Source organism: Rana temporaria, chromosome 5 (genome assembly GCF_905171775.1).
Source record: "Rana temporaria chromosome 5, aRanTem1.1, whole genome shotgun sequence".
Taxonomy (NCBI): domain Eukaryota; kingdom Metazoa; phylum Chordata; class Amphibia; order Anura; family Ranidae; genus Rana; species Rana temporaria.
Genome location: NC_053493.1, coordinates 259413901 through 259434688, shown reverse-complemented (window position 1 = coordinate 259434688; position 20788 = coordinate 259413901). Strand labels below are relative to the sequence as shown.

Below are 20788 nucleotides of genomic sequence, written 5' to 3'. Positions count from 1 at the left end.
GGATGTGTAGTCAGATGGAGGGAGGGAGCCAGGTGGATAGGAGGGGGTGTAGCCAGGTGGAGAGATGGAGCCAGGTGGATAGGAGGGGGTGTAGCCAGGTGGAGGGATGGGGCCAGGTGGATAGGAGGGGGTGTAGCCAGGCGAAAGGGATGGAGCAAGGTGGATAGGAGGGGGGTGTAGCCAGGCGAAAGGGATGGAGCCAGGTGGATAGGAGGGGGGTGTAGCCAGGCGAAAGGATGGAGCCAGGTGGATAGGAGGGGGGTGTAGCCAGGCGAAAGGGATGGAGCCAGGTGGATAGGAGGGGGGTGTAGCCAGGCGAAAGGGATGGAGCCAGGTGGATAAGAGGGGGGTGCAGCCAGGTGGAGGGATGGAGCCAGGTGTATAAGAGGGGGGGTGTAGCCAGGTGGATAGGAGGGGGTGGAGCCAGACGAAAGGAATGGAGAGCCAGGTGGATAGGAGGGGCTGCAGCCAGGTGTATAAAAGGGGGGGTGTAGCCAGGTGGATAGGAGGGGCTGCAGCCAGGTGTATGAGGGGGGTGTAGCCAGGTGGATAGGAGGGGCTGCAGCCAGGTGTATAAGAGGGGGGGGTGTAGCCAGGTGGATAGGAGGGGCTGCAGCCAGGTGTATAAGAGGGGGGTGTAGCCAGGTGGATAGGAGGGGCTGCAGCCAGGTGTATGAGGGGGGTGTAGCCAGGTGGATAGGAGGGGCTGCAGCCAGGTGTATAAGAGGGGGGGTGTAGCCAGGTGGATAGGAGGGGCTGCAGCCAGGTGTATAAGAGGGGGGGTGTAGCCAGGTGGATAGGAGGGGCTGCAGCCAGGTGTATAAGAGGGGGGTGTAGCCAGGTGGATAGGAGGGGGTGGAGCCAGACGAAAGGAATGGAGAGCCAGGTGGATAGGAGGGGCTGCAGCCAGGTGTATAAAAGGGGGGTGTAGCCAGGTGGATAGGAGGGGCTGCAGCCAGGTGTATAAGAGGGGGGTGGAGCCAGGTGGATAGGAGGGGGTGGAGCCAGACGAAAGGAATGGAGAGCCAGGTGGATAGGAGGGGCTGCAGCCAGGTGTATAAAAGGGGGGTGTAGCCAGGTGGATAGGAGGGGCTGCAGCCAGGTGTATAAGAGGGGGGTGTAGCCAGGTGGATAGGAGGGGGTGGAGCCAGACGAAAGGAATGGAGAGCCAGGTGGATAGGAGGGGCTGCAGCCAGGTGTATAAAAGGGGGGGTGTAGCCAGGTGGATAGGAGGGGCTGCAGCCAGGTGTATGAGGGGGGTGTAGCCAGGTGGATAGGAGGGGCTGCAGCCAGGTGTATAAGAGGGGGGGTGTAGCCAGGTGGATAGGAGGGGCTGCAGCCAGGTGTATAAGAGGGGGGGTGTAGCCAGGTGGATAGGAGGGGCTGCAGCCAGGTGTATAAGAGGGGGGTGTAGCCAGGTGGATAGGAGGGGGTGGAGCCAGACGAAAGGAATGGAGAGCCAGGTGGATAGGAGGGGCTGCAGCCAGGTGTATAAAAGGGGGGTGTAGCCAGGTGGATAGGAGGGGCTGCAGCCAGGTGTATAAGAGGGGGGTGTAGCCAGGTGGATAGGAGGGGGTGGAGCCAGACGAAAGGAATGGAGAGCCAGGTGGATAGGAGGGGCTGCAGCCAGGTGTATAAAAGGGGGGTGTAGCCAGGTGGATAGGAGGGGCTGCAGCCAGGTGTATAAGAGGGGGGTGTAGCCAGGTGGATAGGAGGGGGTGGAGCCAGACGAAAGGAATGGAGAGCCAGGTGGATAGGAGGGGCTGCAGCCAGGTGTATAAAAGGGGGGGTGTAGCCAGGTGGATAGGAGGGGCTGCAGCCAGGTGTATAAGAAGGGGGTGTAGCCAGGTGGATAGGAGGGGCTGCAGCCAGGTGTATAAGAGGGGGGGTGTAGCCAGGTGGATAGGAGGGGCTGCAGCCAGGTGTATAAGAGGGGGGTGTAGCCAGGTGGATAGGAGGGGGTGGAGCCAGGTGGAGGGAGTCACACATCAGTGATAAGGTCTGACTAGAACTTGGAATCCTTCACCCCCAGCGCTTCCCCGACCACCTCTTACCTTGTACACTTCTCTTCAGATCAGCTCCCTCCACATGGCAGCGGGCAGCAGTCGGTGTCACAAGTCCCAGGATTAGCAGATGAGATCTCTTACAGGCTGTGAGTCACAGCTCATGCAGGGAGACCTCCTCCAGCTTGTCCCCCGTCCGATCAGCTGATCTGTTGGTTCCACCCCCGGGCTTCGGCAGACGACCGCGGAGAGGCTGGGAAAGCAGGGCAGGCTGCAGGACCCAGCGTGTGTCCTATGGCTAGTCCATCCGGGTGTCTCTGTGCACAATGTCCCTCATCCTGCTCCTCCAATGGCTGCACGCCTGCACATCACCCAGGGAGGGAGGCGGGGCGGGCAGAGAGCTAACACCCACAGCTGCTGGACATTGACATGGTCACTCTCTGGGGGAGGGGGGGTCTGCCTGCTCCTTCTCCCAGCCAGCCAGATGGAGCTGCGGGAGCCGTTTCCCACTACACTCCGCACCGCACCAGCCACCACCTGCCAGGTCCGGCCCGGGCCCCCCTGATCCTCACTCAGCTGCGGGCCCCATAGCGCCCGCGTGGGTCGCTATGGCGGTAGTTCCGCCACTGCTTGGAGTCCTTCCAATTTCTCCCTGCAAACCAAGAGCTTTCAGATTTCAAAAACACCTTAGAAACCTCTAATCAATAATGATATTATGGCTCTACAATGCAGTTAGCTACTACAGAAGCAGAGAAGAAATGCAGTCAGCATTATATTATATACTGGCCAACCATTGGGTATATTGGCTAACCAATTAGATAAAGAAAAACAAAACAGGTCTTTATAAACCTTTTAATAAACCTAAGGCCCCGTACACACAATAGAATCCATCCGCAGATAAATCCCAGCAAATGGGTTTCAGCGGATAGATCCCATGGTGTGTACACGCCAGCGGATCTGTTTCCGCGGATATATCTCCCCTGGGATGGATTCCAGCAGATCGAATATTTGCTGACATGCCAAGCAAATCCATCTGCTGGAATCCATCCCAACGGATGGATCCGCTGGTCTGTATAGACTCACCGGATCCATCCGTCCGAAGGGATCCCCCGCATGTGTCGTAATGATTTGACGCATGCGTGGAATTCCTTATATGACAGCGTCGCGCACGTCGCCGCGTCATAATCGCGGCGACGGCGCGACACGTCATCGCCAGAGGATTTCGGCGCGGATTTCAATGCGATGGTGTGTACACGCCATCGCATAGAAATCCGCGAAAATCCTCAAGAGGATTTATCCGTGGAAACGGTCCGCTGGACCATATCCGCGGATAAATCCTCCCGTGTGTATGGGGCCTAAGGCCTCGTACACACGACCGAGAAACTCGACGGGCGAAACACATCGTTTTGCTCGTCAAGTTCCTTGTTAGGCTGTCGAGGATCTCGGTGAGCCAAATTTCTCCATTGCCGTCGAGGAAAAAGAAGACATGCTCTCTTTTTGGCTCAACGAGATCCTCGACAGTTTACTTGTCGAAAAGTGTACACACGACCGGTTTCCTCTGCAAAAAAAAAAACAGCAAGTTTCTTGCTGGTTTTTGCCGAGAAACTCGGTCGTGTGTACGAGGCCTCAGGCTGTTTCACATAGCACCAATCTGATCATTGTTGTTGATAATGAAGGTGCTTATGGGTTGAGAATGATCAATAATAAGAGATAAGCACATTGCCTATGTACACAGTAGTTCCTGCAGACATCACTCTAAAGATGGGTATGCACCTTTTTTTTTTTTTTTTTTTCAGCCAGTATGCTGAGTAAAAATAAAAATAGACAAACATGTTACCCCCATACACGTAAGCGAGATGGACAGAGGAATCCTCCCTACCGTGCTATTGCATTCTGACCCCTTCATTGTCTGATCACAGATCAGCACTTATCGAGTGAAAGTTTTCACTCATGTTCAACAGATGTCTACTAATCGACTTCTGTCAAAAAGGGAGGGCCACACACAGAACGAAATTCAGCCAGTTCCTGAACCAGCCAAATTTCTATATGTGTGTACCCACCTTAAAATTACAGCCTATACAACCAGGTTAGACGTTCCTGGCTGCTTCTATTATTTTCCTCCCAGATAGGTCAATATTAAAGGAATGGGTCAAAGAATGTCCTGCTACTCTTCCTACCCTCTTCTCAATACACAAAAACATGGATGCTTGGATGATCTATGTGCTCATGATTATAAAAAGATGTGTAATGCCCCGTACACACGATCGGAATTTCCGATGGAAAAAGTCAGATGGACTTTTTCCATCGGATTTTCCAATCGTGTGTAGCCCCATTGGAGTTTTTTCATTGGAAATTCTGATGAATTCCATTGGACTTTCGATAGAGAACATGTTCTATATTTTTCCGATGGAATTCTGATGTTATTTGGCCGGGCAAAAACATGATTGCCTGTACGTGTACATAACAGGAAAGATCTTTTTGTGGCTGTGCCTTCATATCCTATCAGTACCTGATGTCTAGGGGAAAAGGGTGTATTATTTTACATTATCATTTAGTGTTCTCTGTGATAATAAATAAACCCAATTAATGAGTAGAAATATTTTTTAATCCAGAGGATTGTAGATTAGATGCCCTGTTCTCCCTTATGAAAGTACTAGAGACGTCAGTGCTTCAATCCTATGTGGTAGCACAAGTTTATTCAAGTGTAGGTAAAGCCAAAACATTTCCTTATATATATATATATGTATATATATATATATATATATATATATATATATATATATATATATATATATATATATATAGATATAGATATATAGATATCTATAGATATATCTATAGATATATATTATTGGATGGATTAGGCGAATGGTTTAAACCTATTCGGTTATTTGTTCTGCCTGTATCCCACTGGCAAGTGTACCCTACCACTTCCTGTCCTGAAAATGCAACAGGAAATAAGAGGAAAGTGTCCTTGAAGGGAATATCTATCGAAGAAATTCCTCAATATACCAGATGTCCTCATTGGAATATTTTCCTTCTTTCTTTAGTGACGACTCTAATGCCGCGTAGACACGATCATTTTTTGGGTTGTAAAAAATGACGTTTTTTTAATGTCATTAAAAACGATCGTGTGTGGGCTTCAGAGCATTTTTCGGGTTCTGAAAAACGGGCAAAAAAAAATTCGAACATGCTCTATTTTTTAACAACGTTTTTAACGTTGTCGTTTTTCGGGTTATTAAAAAAGGTTGTGTGTGGGCTTTAACGACGTGAAAAATCTGTGCATTCTCAAAAGCAAGTTATGAGACGGGAGCGCTTGTCCTGGTAAAACTACCGGTCGTAATGGAGTAAGCACATTCATCACGCTGTAACAGACAGAAAAGCGCGAATCGTATTTTACTAACACGAAATCAGCTAAAGCAGCCTAAAGGGTGGCGTCATCCGAATGGAACTTCCCCTTTATAGTGCCGTCGTACGTGTTGTACGTCACCGCACTTTGCTAGAGCATTTTTAATGATCGGGTTGAAAAAAAAACGTTGGGCCAAATCCTCAAAGGAGATACGCAGGCGGAACTGCTGTTCAGCCTGCGTATCCCTGTGCCTATCTTTGGATCTGATCCTCAAAAGGATTTTTCCAAATATAGGCAGCAGATCTGACATCTGTAAGACACTTACACTGTCTGATCTTAAGATGCAGTACCGCATCCGCCGCTGGGGGCATTTCGAGTCGAAATGCCGCTTTGCGTATGCAAATGAGTACTTAGGCAGATCCACAAAGCTTTTTAGCTTTGTGTTTTCTGCGTAAGTTACGTTTTGCATGCGTAAAATTAGGGATGCTTTTACAAGGTGTAAACTAGTAACACCTTGTAAAAACATACCTTTTTTTCGATCGCCGCTATTTTTTTTAAATTTCAAATTTTATTTTTCGCCGTGTAACTTTTTTTTTTCCCGACGCAACTTTATTGTCCCGTCGCAATCCACAAAGCCCGACGTAACGTAATTTCGCGCGCTGCCCGTCGGGAAAAATGATGTCACACGCATGCGCAGAACGTCCGGCGCGGGAGCGCGCCTCATTTAAATTGTCATCGCCCCCTGGATGAGAAGACCGCCTTGCGACGGAGGCACTTAAGTTACACAGCCGAAAATTTCTAGGTAAGTGCTTTGTGGATCGGGCACTTAGGTAGAAATTTTCCGCCAGTGTAACTTAACTGCTGAAAGTTAAGTTAGGCAGGTTTTTTGTAGATTTGCCGCGTTGTTTTTTCTAGACCCTTAAAAACATTGTTTTTTTACAACCTGGAAAATGATTGTGTGTACGCGGCAAAACATTTAGAATTTCATATCACATTCTGTCACAGTGACAGTGGTCACCAGGACAAATATTGGGGGGACAGACAGCAATAAATTCTTGACTGAGAATCTAACCCTTCCTTAAATCTATTCAAAACTACAACAAAAATGTAAACCTCCATTTTCAAGTTGTACCTATAGGTAAGCCTATAATAAGGCTTACCTATAGGTACAGTGAATATCTCCTAAACATGGGCTGTTAAGGAGATATTTACTTTGTACTGTGCCGATGATGTAATCGGCTCATGCGCTGTGAAGAGACGGCCCTCCGAGGGGCGAACATGGATGCAGCCTCCAGCAGGGACAGCGCTGGCTTCATTTGCAGGTAAATGTTGCATAATGTGCTAGTATGCGATGCATACTAGCACATTATGCTTTTACTTTGCAGGGAGCAAAAAAGGAAGTAAAACCCATCAGGGTTTACTTTCTCTTTAAGCTGTCTATAGATGGAATAAAATTCAGCCAGTTCAAGAGGGACTGGCCAAATTTCGATTCATGTATGGGCAGGTTGGTCGTACACAAATCGATCTATTGATTGACTTGTGTACCAAAAGCCTGTCAGATTTTTGCTGCATGATCAATGCTGCTGGCTACAGCCGGCAACACTGATTACTGCATTCTGACGGCAGGGAAGGTTCTTTGCTGTCAGAATACAATACTACAGTGGGAAGGATTCCCCCATCCATGTCAAATTTATGGATGGGGAAATTGGTGCTGGTTGAATGAAAAAAACGAACTATGCATGGCCAACTTTACAAACACTTTAAAGATGAGAAAAATATATTCACAATTCCACTTGGGTTGTGACCAGGGCCGGATTAACAATGGGGCTGATGGAGCTGCAGCTCCAGGCCCCTTTCTCAAGATAGGCCCATTTGCCCAAAAAAAAAAAAAAAAAAAAAAATATTTTTTTTTTTTTTAAAGAATTTTTTTTTTCTAAGATCGAATTTGGGGGGTTGTAGCTCGATGACCAGAGGTCACAGAAACCCCACATTTGGGGGTAGGCATGGGAAGACCTACCCCACAACTGGTTAAAATATGGGACGGCTATCATTTATGGTTCCGGAGATACGGGCCTGCTTGCACAGCCTGTCAGAAGCTACATTCAGAGCGGCCAATATAAATACAAGCTGACACACTACAGCAGACTGATAGGATCACAGTGCTTATAATAATTATTTGTATATTACTCATGGTAATTAACCCCTTGCCACCCAGGCCAATTCTGACACTTCTCTACTACATGTAAAAATCATCATTTGTTTTTTGCTAGAAAATGACTCTATGGTGGTCTTTGCACTTTTTATGTTGCAGGGTACAGAGCTGCACGATTCTGGCTAAAATGAGAATTGCAATTTTTTTGCTTAGAAGAGAGATCACAATTCTCTCACGATTGTTGCGGCGTAACATCATCTTTCACATTAAAACAAAACAAAAAAAAAAAATGGGCTAACTTCACTGTTTTGTTTTTATGGTTTTTATTATTCATTGAAGTGGGAAAATGCAGTGTGACATAAAATATTGCAGCAATAGCCATTGTATTCCCCGGAGTCTCTGCTAAAATATATATAATGTTTGGCAGTTCCAAGTAATTTTCTAGCAAATAATATTGCTTTCTAACTTAAGAAACAAGTGTTGGACTTTAAGTGGTTAAATTTAGTTACAATGTTTAATTTTGTTTACAAACTTGGCAGACTGCCCAGATATTTTCTTTTGACAGCAGAAAGTCTCTCCACTTGTTATATGAAAGAATCAGCAAACTCTGCATTGAAGATCGTCAGGGGGGTTGAATCGAGATCACGATTTTTTTAACGATTAATTGTGCAGCTCTAGCACGGTATTTGCGCAGCAATTTTTCAAACATGTTTTTTTGGAAAAAAATGTTTCATTCATTAAAAAAACAGTTAGTTAGTTAGTTAAGTTAGCACAATTTTTTTTGGTATCCTAAGCGATGCTTTACATTTTTTTAGGTTCCATGTTTAGAGTTACAGAGGAGGTCTAGTACTAGAATTATTGTTCTCGCTCTAACGATCGTGGCGTATGTAACCTGTGTGTATCTGGCTCTGATACTACCAGTGCCTACCCAGCCACTGACTAGTATCTCTCCCCAGCCTGTCCCCACACACCCTCTCACCTGCTGACCTGTGGATGGAGGAATCACTCCTGCAGTGTTATTGTGTTCTGCCAGTGAGTACAATGATCAGTGTTGCTAACTTTAGCTGGCAGCACTGATTGTTTTAAGAAAAAAAAAACAGGCTGGTTGTACTCAAGTTGATTAATAGATTGACTTGTGTAAAACCAGCTAGCCCATACATAGATTGACTATGGCTGGTCTCTGCATAATTGGCGTAATTTCAATCCATGTATGACCCGCTTAACCACTACTCAGTCCCTAAATATCCTTCCACTTCTGTACATAGTGCTCACTGTCATACTCTCCACACTCCTCTCCTGTACATAGTGCCCACTGTCATACTCTCCACACTTCTCTCCTATACATAGTACCCACTGTCATACCCTACACACTCCTCTCCTGTACATAGTGCCCACTGTCATACCCTCCACACTCCTCTCCTATACATAGCGCCCACTGTCATACCCTTCACACTCCTCTCCTGTACATAGTGCCTGCTGTCATACACTTCTCTCCTGTACTTAGTGCCCACTGTCGCACCCTCCACACTCCTCTCCTGTACATACTGCTCACTGTCATACCCTCCACACTCCTCTCCTATACATAGTGCCCACTGTCATACCCTCCACACTCCTCTCCTATACATAGTGTTCACTGTCATACCCTCCACACTCCTCTCCTATACATAGAGCCCACTATCATACCCTCTACATTCCTCTCCTGTACACACTGCCCACTGTCATACCCTCCACACTCCTCTCCTGTACATACTGCCCCATCATACCCTCCACACTTCTCTCTGGTACGTACTACCCTCTGTCATACCCCCTCACTCTTCCTGTACATACTGCCCATTGTCATACCCTTCACACTCCTCTCCTGTACATAGTGCTTTTTTCCGTACCCTTTGTACTCCTCTCCTGTACATAGTGCCCACTGTTAGACCCTCCACATTCCTCTCCCTCACCTGCACATACTTCCCACTTATATACCGTCCATACTCCTCCCCTATGTCGCTTACCCACAAAAACAGTTCTTTAAAATTATACTGAATACCCTCAATGTTACCAGCTCTAGAATGGACACACTTTTGATAGTTCAACTAAAGGAAATCTCAGTTCTCATATTTGTTCTGCCCCATTATTAGTACTCATTTAATTTTGTGATTACTACTATGATGTATAGAGGAACATCGGGGATCTCAGCTACTCTAAATATAGCACTTATATAAAAAAGTGGCCCTGAAAATATTTTTTAAATGTTGGCAACTGTGCACTTAGGCACTGCCCAAGGGCCACCGTCCAACGGGTCAGTAGGGGGCCCCATGAGAGGCTCCTGGGATCCTGTGATAATAAAGCGGTAGTAAACTTTCCTGACATTACTACTTTTTAGAGGCCCTGGGGTAGGTTATGCCACAACGTACAAGTATGCCCAGCATATTAGCACATTAGTGTACACTTACATTTTCAGACTAAGCCCTCCAGTGCTGCGATGAATCAGGCGGGGCCTGGACACTTCCATCTTCACCCGGTCTTCCTTCTGGGTTCTGTGCCTTTGGTCACTTGCCTTGGCTGGGCTGCGTTCATGTCATTCCCACGAATTTATTTATTATTTATTACACCCCATTCACACCTCTGCGACAAAACGCCCGACGCTGGCCGCTCGTGCCGCTGGAGGGGAGAATTCCCATTGCTGTCTATGAGATGGTTCACATCTCATAGACGCCGTACACCTGTGGCATGAAAAAAAGTCCCGGACCCTTTTTTTCAGGCGGCATTGGCATTCGGCCATACAAAGCAATAGGAAGGATTTGTAAAAAAAAAGTTACACTATTCGCGGCAAAATACGCCGCGTACGCGGCGTTACTTGTCGCGGAGGTGTGAATGCAGCCTAAAAGGCCCCACCAAAATCCTCAGCACCAGGCCCATGATGTTCTTAATCTGGCCCTGGTTGTGACAATCTGCCAGTCCAGATATCTACCCTCCATGTCCTTTTTCAGACTAGACCACACTGCCTTGAATGCTGTTTTATTCCCATATGCATAAACTTACTACCTTACAATCTCAGGAGTAATTAAGTAATAAGACATGAACCCCATTTAAAGCAAATGTTCACACAAAAAGTGAACTTCCGCTTTTCGGAACCCCCCCCCTCCGGTGTCACATTTGCCACCTTTCAGGGGGGGTGCAGATACCTTTACGGGAGTCATGCCCCCCCCCCTGCTGTCTTCTGGGAAACACACTGGTCCCAGGAGACAGCGGGGACCAGTGAGGACGTGCCGCACCACTCGCGAATGCGCAGGAAGGAACTGGGCAGTGAAGCAGAAATGCTTAACTTCCTGATGCCCTCACCAAGGATGGCGGCAGGGGCAGCTGAGAGACGAGCGAGTGCTCGTCCTCAGCTGCCGACATCGCAGGCACGCTGGACAGGTAAGTGTCCATTTATTAAAAGTCAGCAGCTGCAGTATTTGTAGCTGCTGGCTTTTATAAAAAATTGGGTGGACCTCCACTTTAAAGTGTGACTAAAGGGTATTTTTATAATTGAAATAAACAAAATTGTTATACTTACCTGCTCTGTGTAATGTTATTGCACGGAATGGCCCTGAACCTCCTCTTTTCGGGTCCCCCACTGGCGCTATCCACTCCTTCTCTTCGGTGTCTGCCCCCTTAGCAAGCATTTGCTATGGGGGGCAGACATGGGGGCGCACTACTGAGCCAGGCTCTGTGTATCTATAGACATAAATAGCATGGCTTGGTCCCGCCCCTTACCCCCTCCTCACTGAATTTGATTGACAGCAGCAAGAGCCAATGGCTCTTGCTGCTGCCTCCATGTCCAGTGAGGAAAAAAATATTGGAAGGTTTTTTTTAACCTCAATGAGGAAAATGCATTAAGATAAGAAAAAAATCTTTAGCCTTTGCAACCACTTTAAAAACATTGCAGCAGCACAGTTGTCACCATTTTCATAATGCAGTGAAACCAGACATTGCCTCTCAGTTCTACTCAAGGACATCATTGGCCATAGATATAGTGCACCGGGGCAGCTGTCACTCAGTGTCATAATGTCAAGTCATTATCATACTGTCTCAGTCACAGAAAGCATACAAATGACTGCCAGTGTTCATAACTGGCTGTCATTCACTCTTCCTATTTCATTTCACTAGGGTTTTTAACTTAAGTTAACACACACAAGCAAGCAGGCATTAGGAATAGTCTATTTAAAGTGGTTCTAAAGGCTGAAAGTTTTTTTATCTTAATGCATTTTCTGCATTAAGGTAAAAACCTTCAGTATGCAGATTCCCCCCAGCCCCCCTTATATTTGAGCCTGATCGCGATCCAGCCATATGCACAAGAGCACAGGCTTTCTTGGCTCTCTCCCTCCACATTGGCTCAGACATAGCAGTGGGAGCTATTGAAGGGGAAAAGGCTTGACCCACAGCTCGAAATTCCAACACCAGGAATATAAGTGGCCAAAGTCTCATTAGGGGATAGGGAGACTTAAACTGAAAAGGGTCCGAGATAAAAGAACCTAACGCCAGTGGTGGATAATATCCTGACCATATCTCACATTTTTTTAGTTAGATGTTTGACACAGCGATAACTGCTGTGCTCATGATAGTGGGGAAATCCGCCATATACCTCTCACAAATACTTACCAAAGCCTTGTATCTGGCTCTGGATATTGATCCAAGTTTGATATACCTATACAATAAGGCGATTTTCTGACATTCATTCCAGCAATTATCGCTCTGTCAAACATCTAACTAAAAAAATTGACAATTGGTCAGGATATTATCCACCACTGGCATTAGGTATTTTCATCTCAGACCCTCTTCAGTTTAATTCTCCCTATCCCCTAATGAGACTTTGGCCACTTACATTCCTGGTGTTGGACTTTCCAGCTGTGGGTCGAGCCTTATCCCCTTCAACTCACTCCCCCTTTTTGCCCTTCATGTGGTAGCCGTGCCTGCATCTACCTTTTTTGGGGCATCGTTGGGACAGCGCAGCCATTGTTCCTTGTTGTCTTTCCCTTCCCTTTCCCATCTCCATCCCTGGTGTAGCATACCAAGATACCTGTATTTATATGATATTATAAATCTCAACACCACTTTCTCCTGATGAAGAGGAATCACGCAAAAAATCGAAACGCGTTGAGTTTCACTCTGTATAGTTGCACAAGAGTGTTGTAAATGAGTAGTCTGAGTGTGATTTCATATTTATTATATCAAACTGAATATGCAGTCTTTTGACACAAATTCCTAAGTATCTATATTTTTAGATTATGTACTATTAAACTTTTATATTTAATTGTTTGCATACATTATTTTTGAAGTTATTGCCGCTAGAGGGTTTTCGTTTTGCTGTTTCTATGTTATATTAGGGATGTGGGCAATCTCTCCTATTCCCCACTAGAATTGAACTACCTTATCCATATGACAGTAGTTACAATTCCCACATGGAAATGTACCTTTTTTTTTTTGCATCTATCGCTTCTTTTATTCTTGAATTCGCTGTGCACTAACTGGTCCTTTAAAAAAGGAGCCCTTATATTGGTGATGGTGGGGTGTTCAGAAAGAAAGGGAGCCATGGTTAAATGGTTCCATGCCAGTATTTATTGAAAATTTGTCTCACTTGTTTGCGTTGTCTAGAGTATTTTGTCATGATTCTGCTAAAATTTACATTTTTGGTTCTTTATGACCAAAGTGCAATTTTTGTTGTATGTACAAGTCTATTTTCCTAAGGCCCTTTTCACACTACAAAATAAATCCGTTTTAATAATCCGTTTTAAAATCCGTCAGATAATGTTTAAAAACGGAAGTTAAACGTCCTTTTAAAATATCATTGCAGTCTATGGCATTTTTTAATGTTCCGTTAATATCCGTAATAGTCCGTTATAACGTACGGACGTTAGTTGTAACGGAATATGTGACGGGTCTTGCACTATTTTTTGTCCTTTTTTTGTCCGTTGCAATTAACGGATATATTAACGTCCGTTCTATTTTAACATTGAAGCCTATGGCGCACGGACATTAGTAAATGTCTCCGTAAATGTCCGTTATGTTAACGGACGTTAATTTTAATGAGCATGCTCAGTAAAGACTTCTGGAGCCTGGTCACATGGTTTTGCTCACTTCCCCCTCCCCTGTCTACACTTCCTTGATCCGGCAGGAGGGAGCAGCTTCGTCATCATCCGTCATCATCCGTCATCATCTGTCATCATCTGACGTAATTTCATCAAAATTTTATCACCATTGAAGGTGAGTGCATGTGTGGCTTTAAATATTTCTTTTTTTTTTTTACTTTTTCAGTGGTTTTGGGAACATGTGCTTGCAGCTGTCTGCATTTTTGTCCGCAGTTTGTATGGGTTAATGAATGTTTGGTAGTGAAGTTTGCATGATCGTTTTTGACCGTGTGTTGACACTCTGCGACATTCTTATGTCCGCCATTTACTTGCATTTTTGCAGGACATGTGCATTTTGGCATGCAGTTTTCATGGGGGCCTGAATGATGTTGCTAGGGTAGTGTGCAGCTTGATATTTGACCGTGTGTAGCAACATTGCCTTTTGTGTATATTTATATATAAAGTATAAAAATGAATGAATAAATTATATATATATATTCAATATATATAATTTTATATATATATATAATTTATTCATCCTTTTTTTTCATTTTAAAAGTCAACATCATTTTTTTTTTGTTCTATAGTGAAAATGCCCAAGAAAATGTCAAAAAAAAAAGTAATGTCAGAAATTCCAGACAACTCTGATGTCACATCCTTGGACTCTAGTAGCCAGATGTCCTCAAGCTCCAGTGTGAGTATTTATTTATTTGATAATTTTCACATATCAATTAATTTTTATATACAGTATATGTAAAAATTAAACATCATTTTTTATTTTCTCTATCAGCATCATCATCATCATCATTCTCAAAAAAAAAGAAAGAGTTCTATGAGGGCATCTATGAAAAAGGTGAGTTTTCACTTTTTTGACTGTTTTTTAAAAAGAATGTTTATGGAAATATTTTATTTATTTTTTCTCTCTCTCACCCCCTCAGAAGCAACAATCACTTTCAAAAGTTATTTCTTCTGACTTTTCTGACGCAACAGAAGAAAAGACGTCAAGTGTGAGTATTTTCCCATTTGAGTAAACTGCAGAAATTATACTTAAAATAATACATTTTATATTTTGGTTTTACAGCATGAAGAATTTACTGGACCTTCGGAACATGAATCCGAGGAGGATAGTGTCCCTCAAGTGGCGGCCCCCCAGGACTCCCAGGATAGGCCTTCCAAAGATGCTGAACCAGTATGTATATTACCAAATTTTGTTTTTTGTTGTACATCTTTACGTATATTCATGTTTTTTTTTTTTTTTTTTAATATAGCTTCCCGCTCCTCAGTGTGCACCCACAAGAGGTAGACCCCGTATTCGTGGCAGAGGACGTGGTCGCGTGAGTATTTTATAGAGTGTGATTTGTTTCATTGTCAAATGAATACACAATACTTTTTTAAAAACTAATAACATATATCATTATATTTTCAGGGTGGCATTCGGCCTTGTCGGACTGAAGAAGGGCAGGTCTTTCCTCATCTGATCATAGATGATCAGATACTGATTTCTATGATTGAGGAACGTCCTGCCCTTTGGGATAAGTCCGACAAAAAGCACGCCAAGCGGGAGTTCTGCCGGGCTCTTTGGATGCAAATATTCAGTGCCATCTGTAACACCTGGGAGCAGGGCCGGACTTACCATTGGCCTTGACTGGGCTCAAGCCCAGGGGCCCCACCCAATAGGGGGCCCCCTTTAAAAAAAAAAAAAAAAAAAAAAAAATTTTTTTTTTTTTTTTTTTTTTTAGGGGTCCGGAGGTCCCCAGGGGCCCGGATGCCCCCAGGGCCCCGGATGGCAACCCCCCTTTTTTTTATTTATTTTTGTAAAAAAATGTTTTTTTTATATATTTTTTATTTTTATATATATAATATATATATATGTATATATATATATATATTTTATTTATATTATTAAAGGGCCCAGGGGTCTCCAGGGCCCCCGGATAGCAACCCACCTTTTTTATTTTTTTATAAAAAAAATTAATTTTTTTTTATATATATATATATATATATATATATATATATATATATATATATATATTTTTTTTTATTAAAGGGCTCAGAGGTCCCCAGGGCCCCATGTGGCAACCCCCCCTTTTTTATTTTTTTTATAAATGTTTATTTTTTTATTTTTTATTAAAAGGCCCAGAGGTTCCCAGGGGCCCAGAGGTCCCCAGGGCCCCCGGGTTTGGCAACCTCCCTTTTTTTATGTATTTTTTATAAATGTTTTTTTTATTATTATTAAAGGGCCCAGAGGTTTATTTTTTCTTTTTATTAAAAGGCCCAGAGGTCCCCAGGGCCCCGGATGGCTACATATATTTATATATATTTGTTTTCTTCTTTATTTCTTCTTTTTTTTGTAAAGGCCCCCCCGCTTCTCAATTTGCGGCAGCCCCCACGCTTCTCAATTTCAGGCGGCAGCACCCCCACCCCCCCTAGGTTCTCTGCTTCAGGGGGCCCATGCCTTAAGCTGTGCAAGGGGCCCCAAAATTCCTGATGGCGTCCCTGCGCATACCTCCCAACACGCACGGATTCTGTGGGACTTTCCCGCACAGACAGCTTCTTCCCGCAGTCCCGCAAAAGGGTTCATTTCCCCGCACTGCAAGAGGAGGCAGCACGGAAGCAGGAGGAACCGGAGTGGTGTGTGGAGGACTGTGGCTGCTGAAGGGAAGAAAGCCGAGAGCCGGGCTAATGACAGTCTGTGGCCCCGGCTGTTGGCACAGGTGAGAGGCACTCCCCCCCTCAACAACTGCAAAATCCCCCCCCGCTCAACAACTTTAATGCGCTCCCCCCGCTCAACAACTTCAATTCGCCCCCCCCCCCGCTCAACAACTTCGATCCCCCCCAATTCTCGGCTCCAGGGGGCCCCTTCAACACTCAAGCCCAGGGGCCCCCACCACCCTAAGTCCTGCCCTGCCTGGGAGGACCTGTCCACACATGAGCAATGGATTGTCGGTAAAGATTTAATTTAATTTTCTATTATTTTACATGTTATTTTATTTTTTTAATAAACATATTTTTATTCTAGGTGAAAAAATAAAAGGTCACTGGCACTCCATCAGGGACCGCCACATGAGGGACTTAAGGGAGGAGGAACAAATGAGAAGTGGATCTGGGGCCTCCAGTAAAACCCCATATATACACCGCCCACTCCTCGGATTCCTACAAAAATGCCATGATATGCGGAAGTATGTCATATCTATGTTATTGTCCATGTGTAAATTCAAATAATTTTGAACAAAAAACTAATTATTTCTTTCAATCTCTCTTTCAGAACAAAATCCAGTCTATACATGGCTCCCTTGGCAGCACCAACAACCAACCCCCCCTCCCAACCCCTCCCTGGCCCATCCCCCGACACTGCTGATCAGGGGCAAGAAGCTTCTCCCCTACCAGCTTCCTCAACGTCACGACCAAGTCGCCAGAGGATAGAAGTATCCTTTGGAGATTTGGTCCAGCCGTTGGGGACTGGTAGGAAACAGCAAGTGGTACTGGACAATCTCATAAAGCTGACAAGGGACAGCTTTATGAGATTGGATGATAAAGTGGAATCCTTAAGGGAGGAGTTGTGCCGGTCACGGCAGGCGGGGGCAGGGCCGTCTACTGGTCCCCCTTCTGATATTCTACTTCATCTGCAAAGTCTGGCTCCCTTGGTGGAGAAATTGCCCTTTGAGAAGCAGTGTCAGTTCCGCAAGGAGTCAACAGACCTAGTGCTTAGATTCTGCTGCCCCACTCCAGACCCTCCCCCCCTTCCTGCAACTCCACCTAACCTCCCAACCCCCTCACCTTTTCAATCCCCGTATTTATACATGTCCCCTACCCCAAGTTCACCAGACCGTCACCGTGCACCATCACGGCAAGCTTCTCCTGCCCGTCACCGTTCCCAAGCCCGTCACAGCTCCCGCTCCAGCCACCGGTCCCCTTCCCGCTGCTACAGGTCCCACACCCTGCCCCACTCCCTGGGATCCCAACAGCATTTGGGCCTTTCATCCACACCCTGCAATAGCATGATGCAATTGCTGTCCCAGGGAGAACCCTCTTTTTCAACCCCGTCCTTTTCACCTCTAACCAATTTTCCTCCTCCACCAAATCTTCGCACCCCTAACACTCCTTTTCAACACTATTCATTTCCACCAAAATCCTATCCTCTGGAAACGCCCAGAATCTACCCACAAGGTAGAGTGGACTCCTTGCGTTCCCCGGAGGACCCCAGTTCCCAACACCAATCACCATTCCCTCATCAACCCTCCTTTACAAACCTTTGACCTTTGTATATTTGTATATTGTATATTTTTGGATATTTTTTGTTGTAATTTTTTTTGGGCACTAATGTTTTGTTGGCACTAAAGCCATGATGCCCAGACCCTTTCACATTCCCTCCCCTGCCTTATTTCACATACCAATGACATGTGATGTGAACCTGGTGCTGATGTTGTTGTTGTGGCACTAAAAAACACACCAAAACAATATATCTTGTTAATTTATTTTTATTTAATAAAAAAATAAAAAGAAAATTTAGTTTGTCTATTTTTCACAGTACCAGTCTGTGTTTCATTCACAATGTTCTGGTAAAAGGTACAACTGTACTATTGTTAAATTAAAATGGGGACATTACTAGCATGATGTTGGAGGGTGTACATTCTATGCCCCAGTGTGAAGTGTACACTGGGGCATAGATTGTACACCCTCCAGCATCATTCAATCAATGTGTACAAACACAAATTGATATAAGCACATTAATAGCATGATGTTGGAGGGTGCACATTCTATGCCCCAGTGTCAATTGTACACTGGGGCATAGATTGTACACCCTCCAGCATCATTCAATCAATGTGTACAAACACAAATTGATATAAGCACATTAATAGCATGATGTTGGAGGGTGCACATTCTATGCCCCAGTGTCAATTGTACACTGGGGCATAGATTGTACACCCTCCAGCATCATTAAATCAATGTGTACAAACACAAATTGATATAAGCACATTAATAGCATGATGTTGGAGGGTGCACATTCTATGCCCCAGTGTCAATTGTACACTGGGGCATAGATTGTACACCCTCCAGAATCATTCAATCAATGTGTACAAACACAAATTGATATAAGCACATTAATAGCATGATGTTGGAGGGTGCACATTCTATGCCCCAGTGTCAATTGTACACTGGGGCATAGATTGTACACCCTCCAGAATCATTCAATCAATGTGTACAAACACAAATTGATATAAGCACATTAATAGCATGATGTTGGAGGGTGCACATTCTATGCCCCAGTGTCAATTGTACACTGGGGCATAGATTGTACACCCTCCAGCATCATAAAAGCAATCAAACATACAATGATTTATTTCCACCAAAAATAAAGAATTCAAATAAAGTTCACATCATACGATCCTGCCAAGACACCATGCCAGCTTCTGTAAGGAAATACTGTGAAAAATCGTCTCTGAGACGCATGATGACCTGGGTAGCTCTTCTGGATATCTGCTCTATTCCAGGCAGAGCTGATTCAACTTCTTCAGGATCACTGGGGGAAGGCTCCTTGGTTAGGATGAAGTTGTGTAAAACAACAGCTGCCTTAACAACCTGATCAACCACGTCTGGGTGCAATTGGATTGGCCGGTTAAAGATCCGCCATTTACCAGCAAAAATTCCAAATGCACACTCCACATAGCGTCGTGCGCGTGACAGTCTGTAATTGAAGATGCGCTTGCGTTGGTCTAGTCCTCGGCTGGAGTAGGGCTTCAGCAAGTTGCCACACATCTGGAAAGCCTCATCACCAATGAAAACAAAAGGCATTGGCGGTTCATCGGTCCCAGGAAAGGCCCTTGGTTCAGGAAGTCCCATCTCACCAGAGTAGATCCTCCTCCCCATCACTGAGTTCTTGAACACACGTGAGTCATTGGTTCTTCCATATGACCCAATGTCCACTGCGACGAATCTGTACTGCGCATCCGCAATGGCCATAAGTATAGTGGAGAAGAACTTCTTGTAGTTGAAGTACTCGGACCCAGTGTGCGCTGGCTTCTGGATCCTGATGTGCTTCCCATCGATTGCACCTACACAGTTTGGAAACTGTGTTACTTCATGGTACTTCGCAGCAATTTGAAGCCAAAGTTCTGTAGAAGGTTGTGGGATAAATTCTTCTACAAGACAATCCCACAGGGCATCGCAGGTGCTCCGGACAATCCCAGAGATGGTGGAAATACCCAGGCGAAACTGGAAGTGCAGAGACGAAAAACTCTCACCAGATGCCAGGAACCTTAAAAAAAGATAATAAAAATGGGGTTTAGTATTTTGTAGAACACAATGAATGAAAAAAAGGAAAAAAATCAGTACATACCTGAGGGTTACGATTAGGCGTTCCTCTGGTGAGATACTCCTTCTCAGGTGGGTGTCTTGCCGACGTATCCGTTCACTGATGCGTGCTAGAAGGTCATCAAATGTTGATACAGACATCCGTAAGTAGCTTGCAAACTTGTCTGGATGCTGCCGCAGCTCCACATACAAAGTGCTGTGAACCCCGTGGGTCATCCGTGACGCAGTGATGGGATGGATCCAATATCTTCGACGGCGTTGGCGGCGTCTTTCAGCATCTCGTATCCTTCTTGCTTGGGAACGCCACAGCAGAACATCAAAACTGTAGGAAAGATAGGTGGGAAACATGTTGCTATGTACTCTCCTCAGTGCTCAAATTCAGACTGCTAATCATTGAAGCACTCTTTTTATACCCAACACTTTGAATAGGGGGCGGAGCTTCAACTGCAGTTCAAGAGGGTGAAATGTTTTTTATTAACGGACGTTAGAAAGGAATGATATAACGGATGCATACGGATATATACGGATAAACATTATCCGTTTTCAATAACGGAAGAAGGGTAAAATATTTATCCGTATGTATCCGTTATTAAATCCGTTAATAAACGTCCGTTAATACGTATAATAACAGTAGAAACGGATATTATAAAACGGACATACAATCCATAGTGTGAAAGAAGCCTATCTTCTTATTTTAGTGACAAAGATGTCAAAATAAAAATATATTTTTACTCTACAATATGAGTCTGTCTTAAGCCTCGTACACACGATAGGTTAACCAGAGGACAACGGTCTGAAGGACCGTTGTCATAGGTTAACCGATGAAGCTGACTGATGGTCCGTCAAGCCTACACACCATTGGTTAAATAACCGA

The 20788-nt window shown here is 44.8% G+C and overlaps 1 protein-coding gene across 1 annotated transcript; it reads right to left on the bottom strand.

The window, feature by feature from the left end:
- Positions 1-18064: 18064 nt before the first annotated feature.
- LOC120940753 (protein ALP1-like) lies at positions 18065-20440 on the bottom strand. The gene is made up of 2 exons (XM_040353780.1): positions 19940-20440; positions 18065-19858 (listed from the first exon to the last, which is right to left on the bottom strand). Exons 1-2 carry the CDS (start codon positions 20260-20262, stop codon positions 18976-18978), a joined length of 1206 nt encoding a protein of 401 aa, XP_040209714.1. The 5' UTR covers positions 20263-20440; the 3' UTR covers positions 18065-18975.
- Positions 20441-20788: the final 348 nt, after the last annotated feature.

What these genes read in the sequence shown, in the direction of transcription:
- LOC120940753 (XM_040353780.1), bottom strand. Translation starts at nt 20,262, where the DNA reads ATGTTTCCCACCTATCTTTCCTACAGTTTTGATGTTCTGCTGTGGCGT. An exon ending in CGCCTAATCGTAACCCTCAG is followed by an intron (nt 19,859 to 19,939) that starts GTATGTACTGAT and finishes TCTTTTTTTAAG; the next exon opens with GTTCCTGGCATCTGGTGAGA.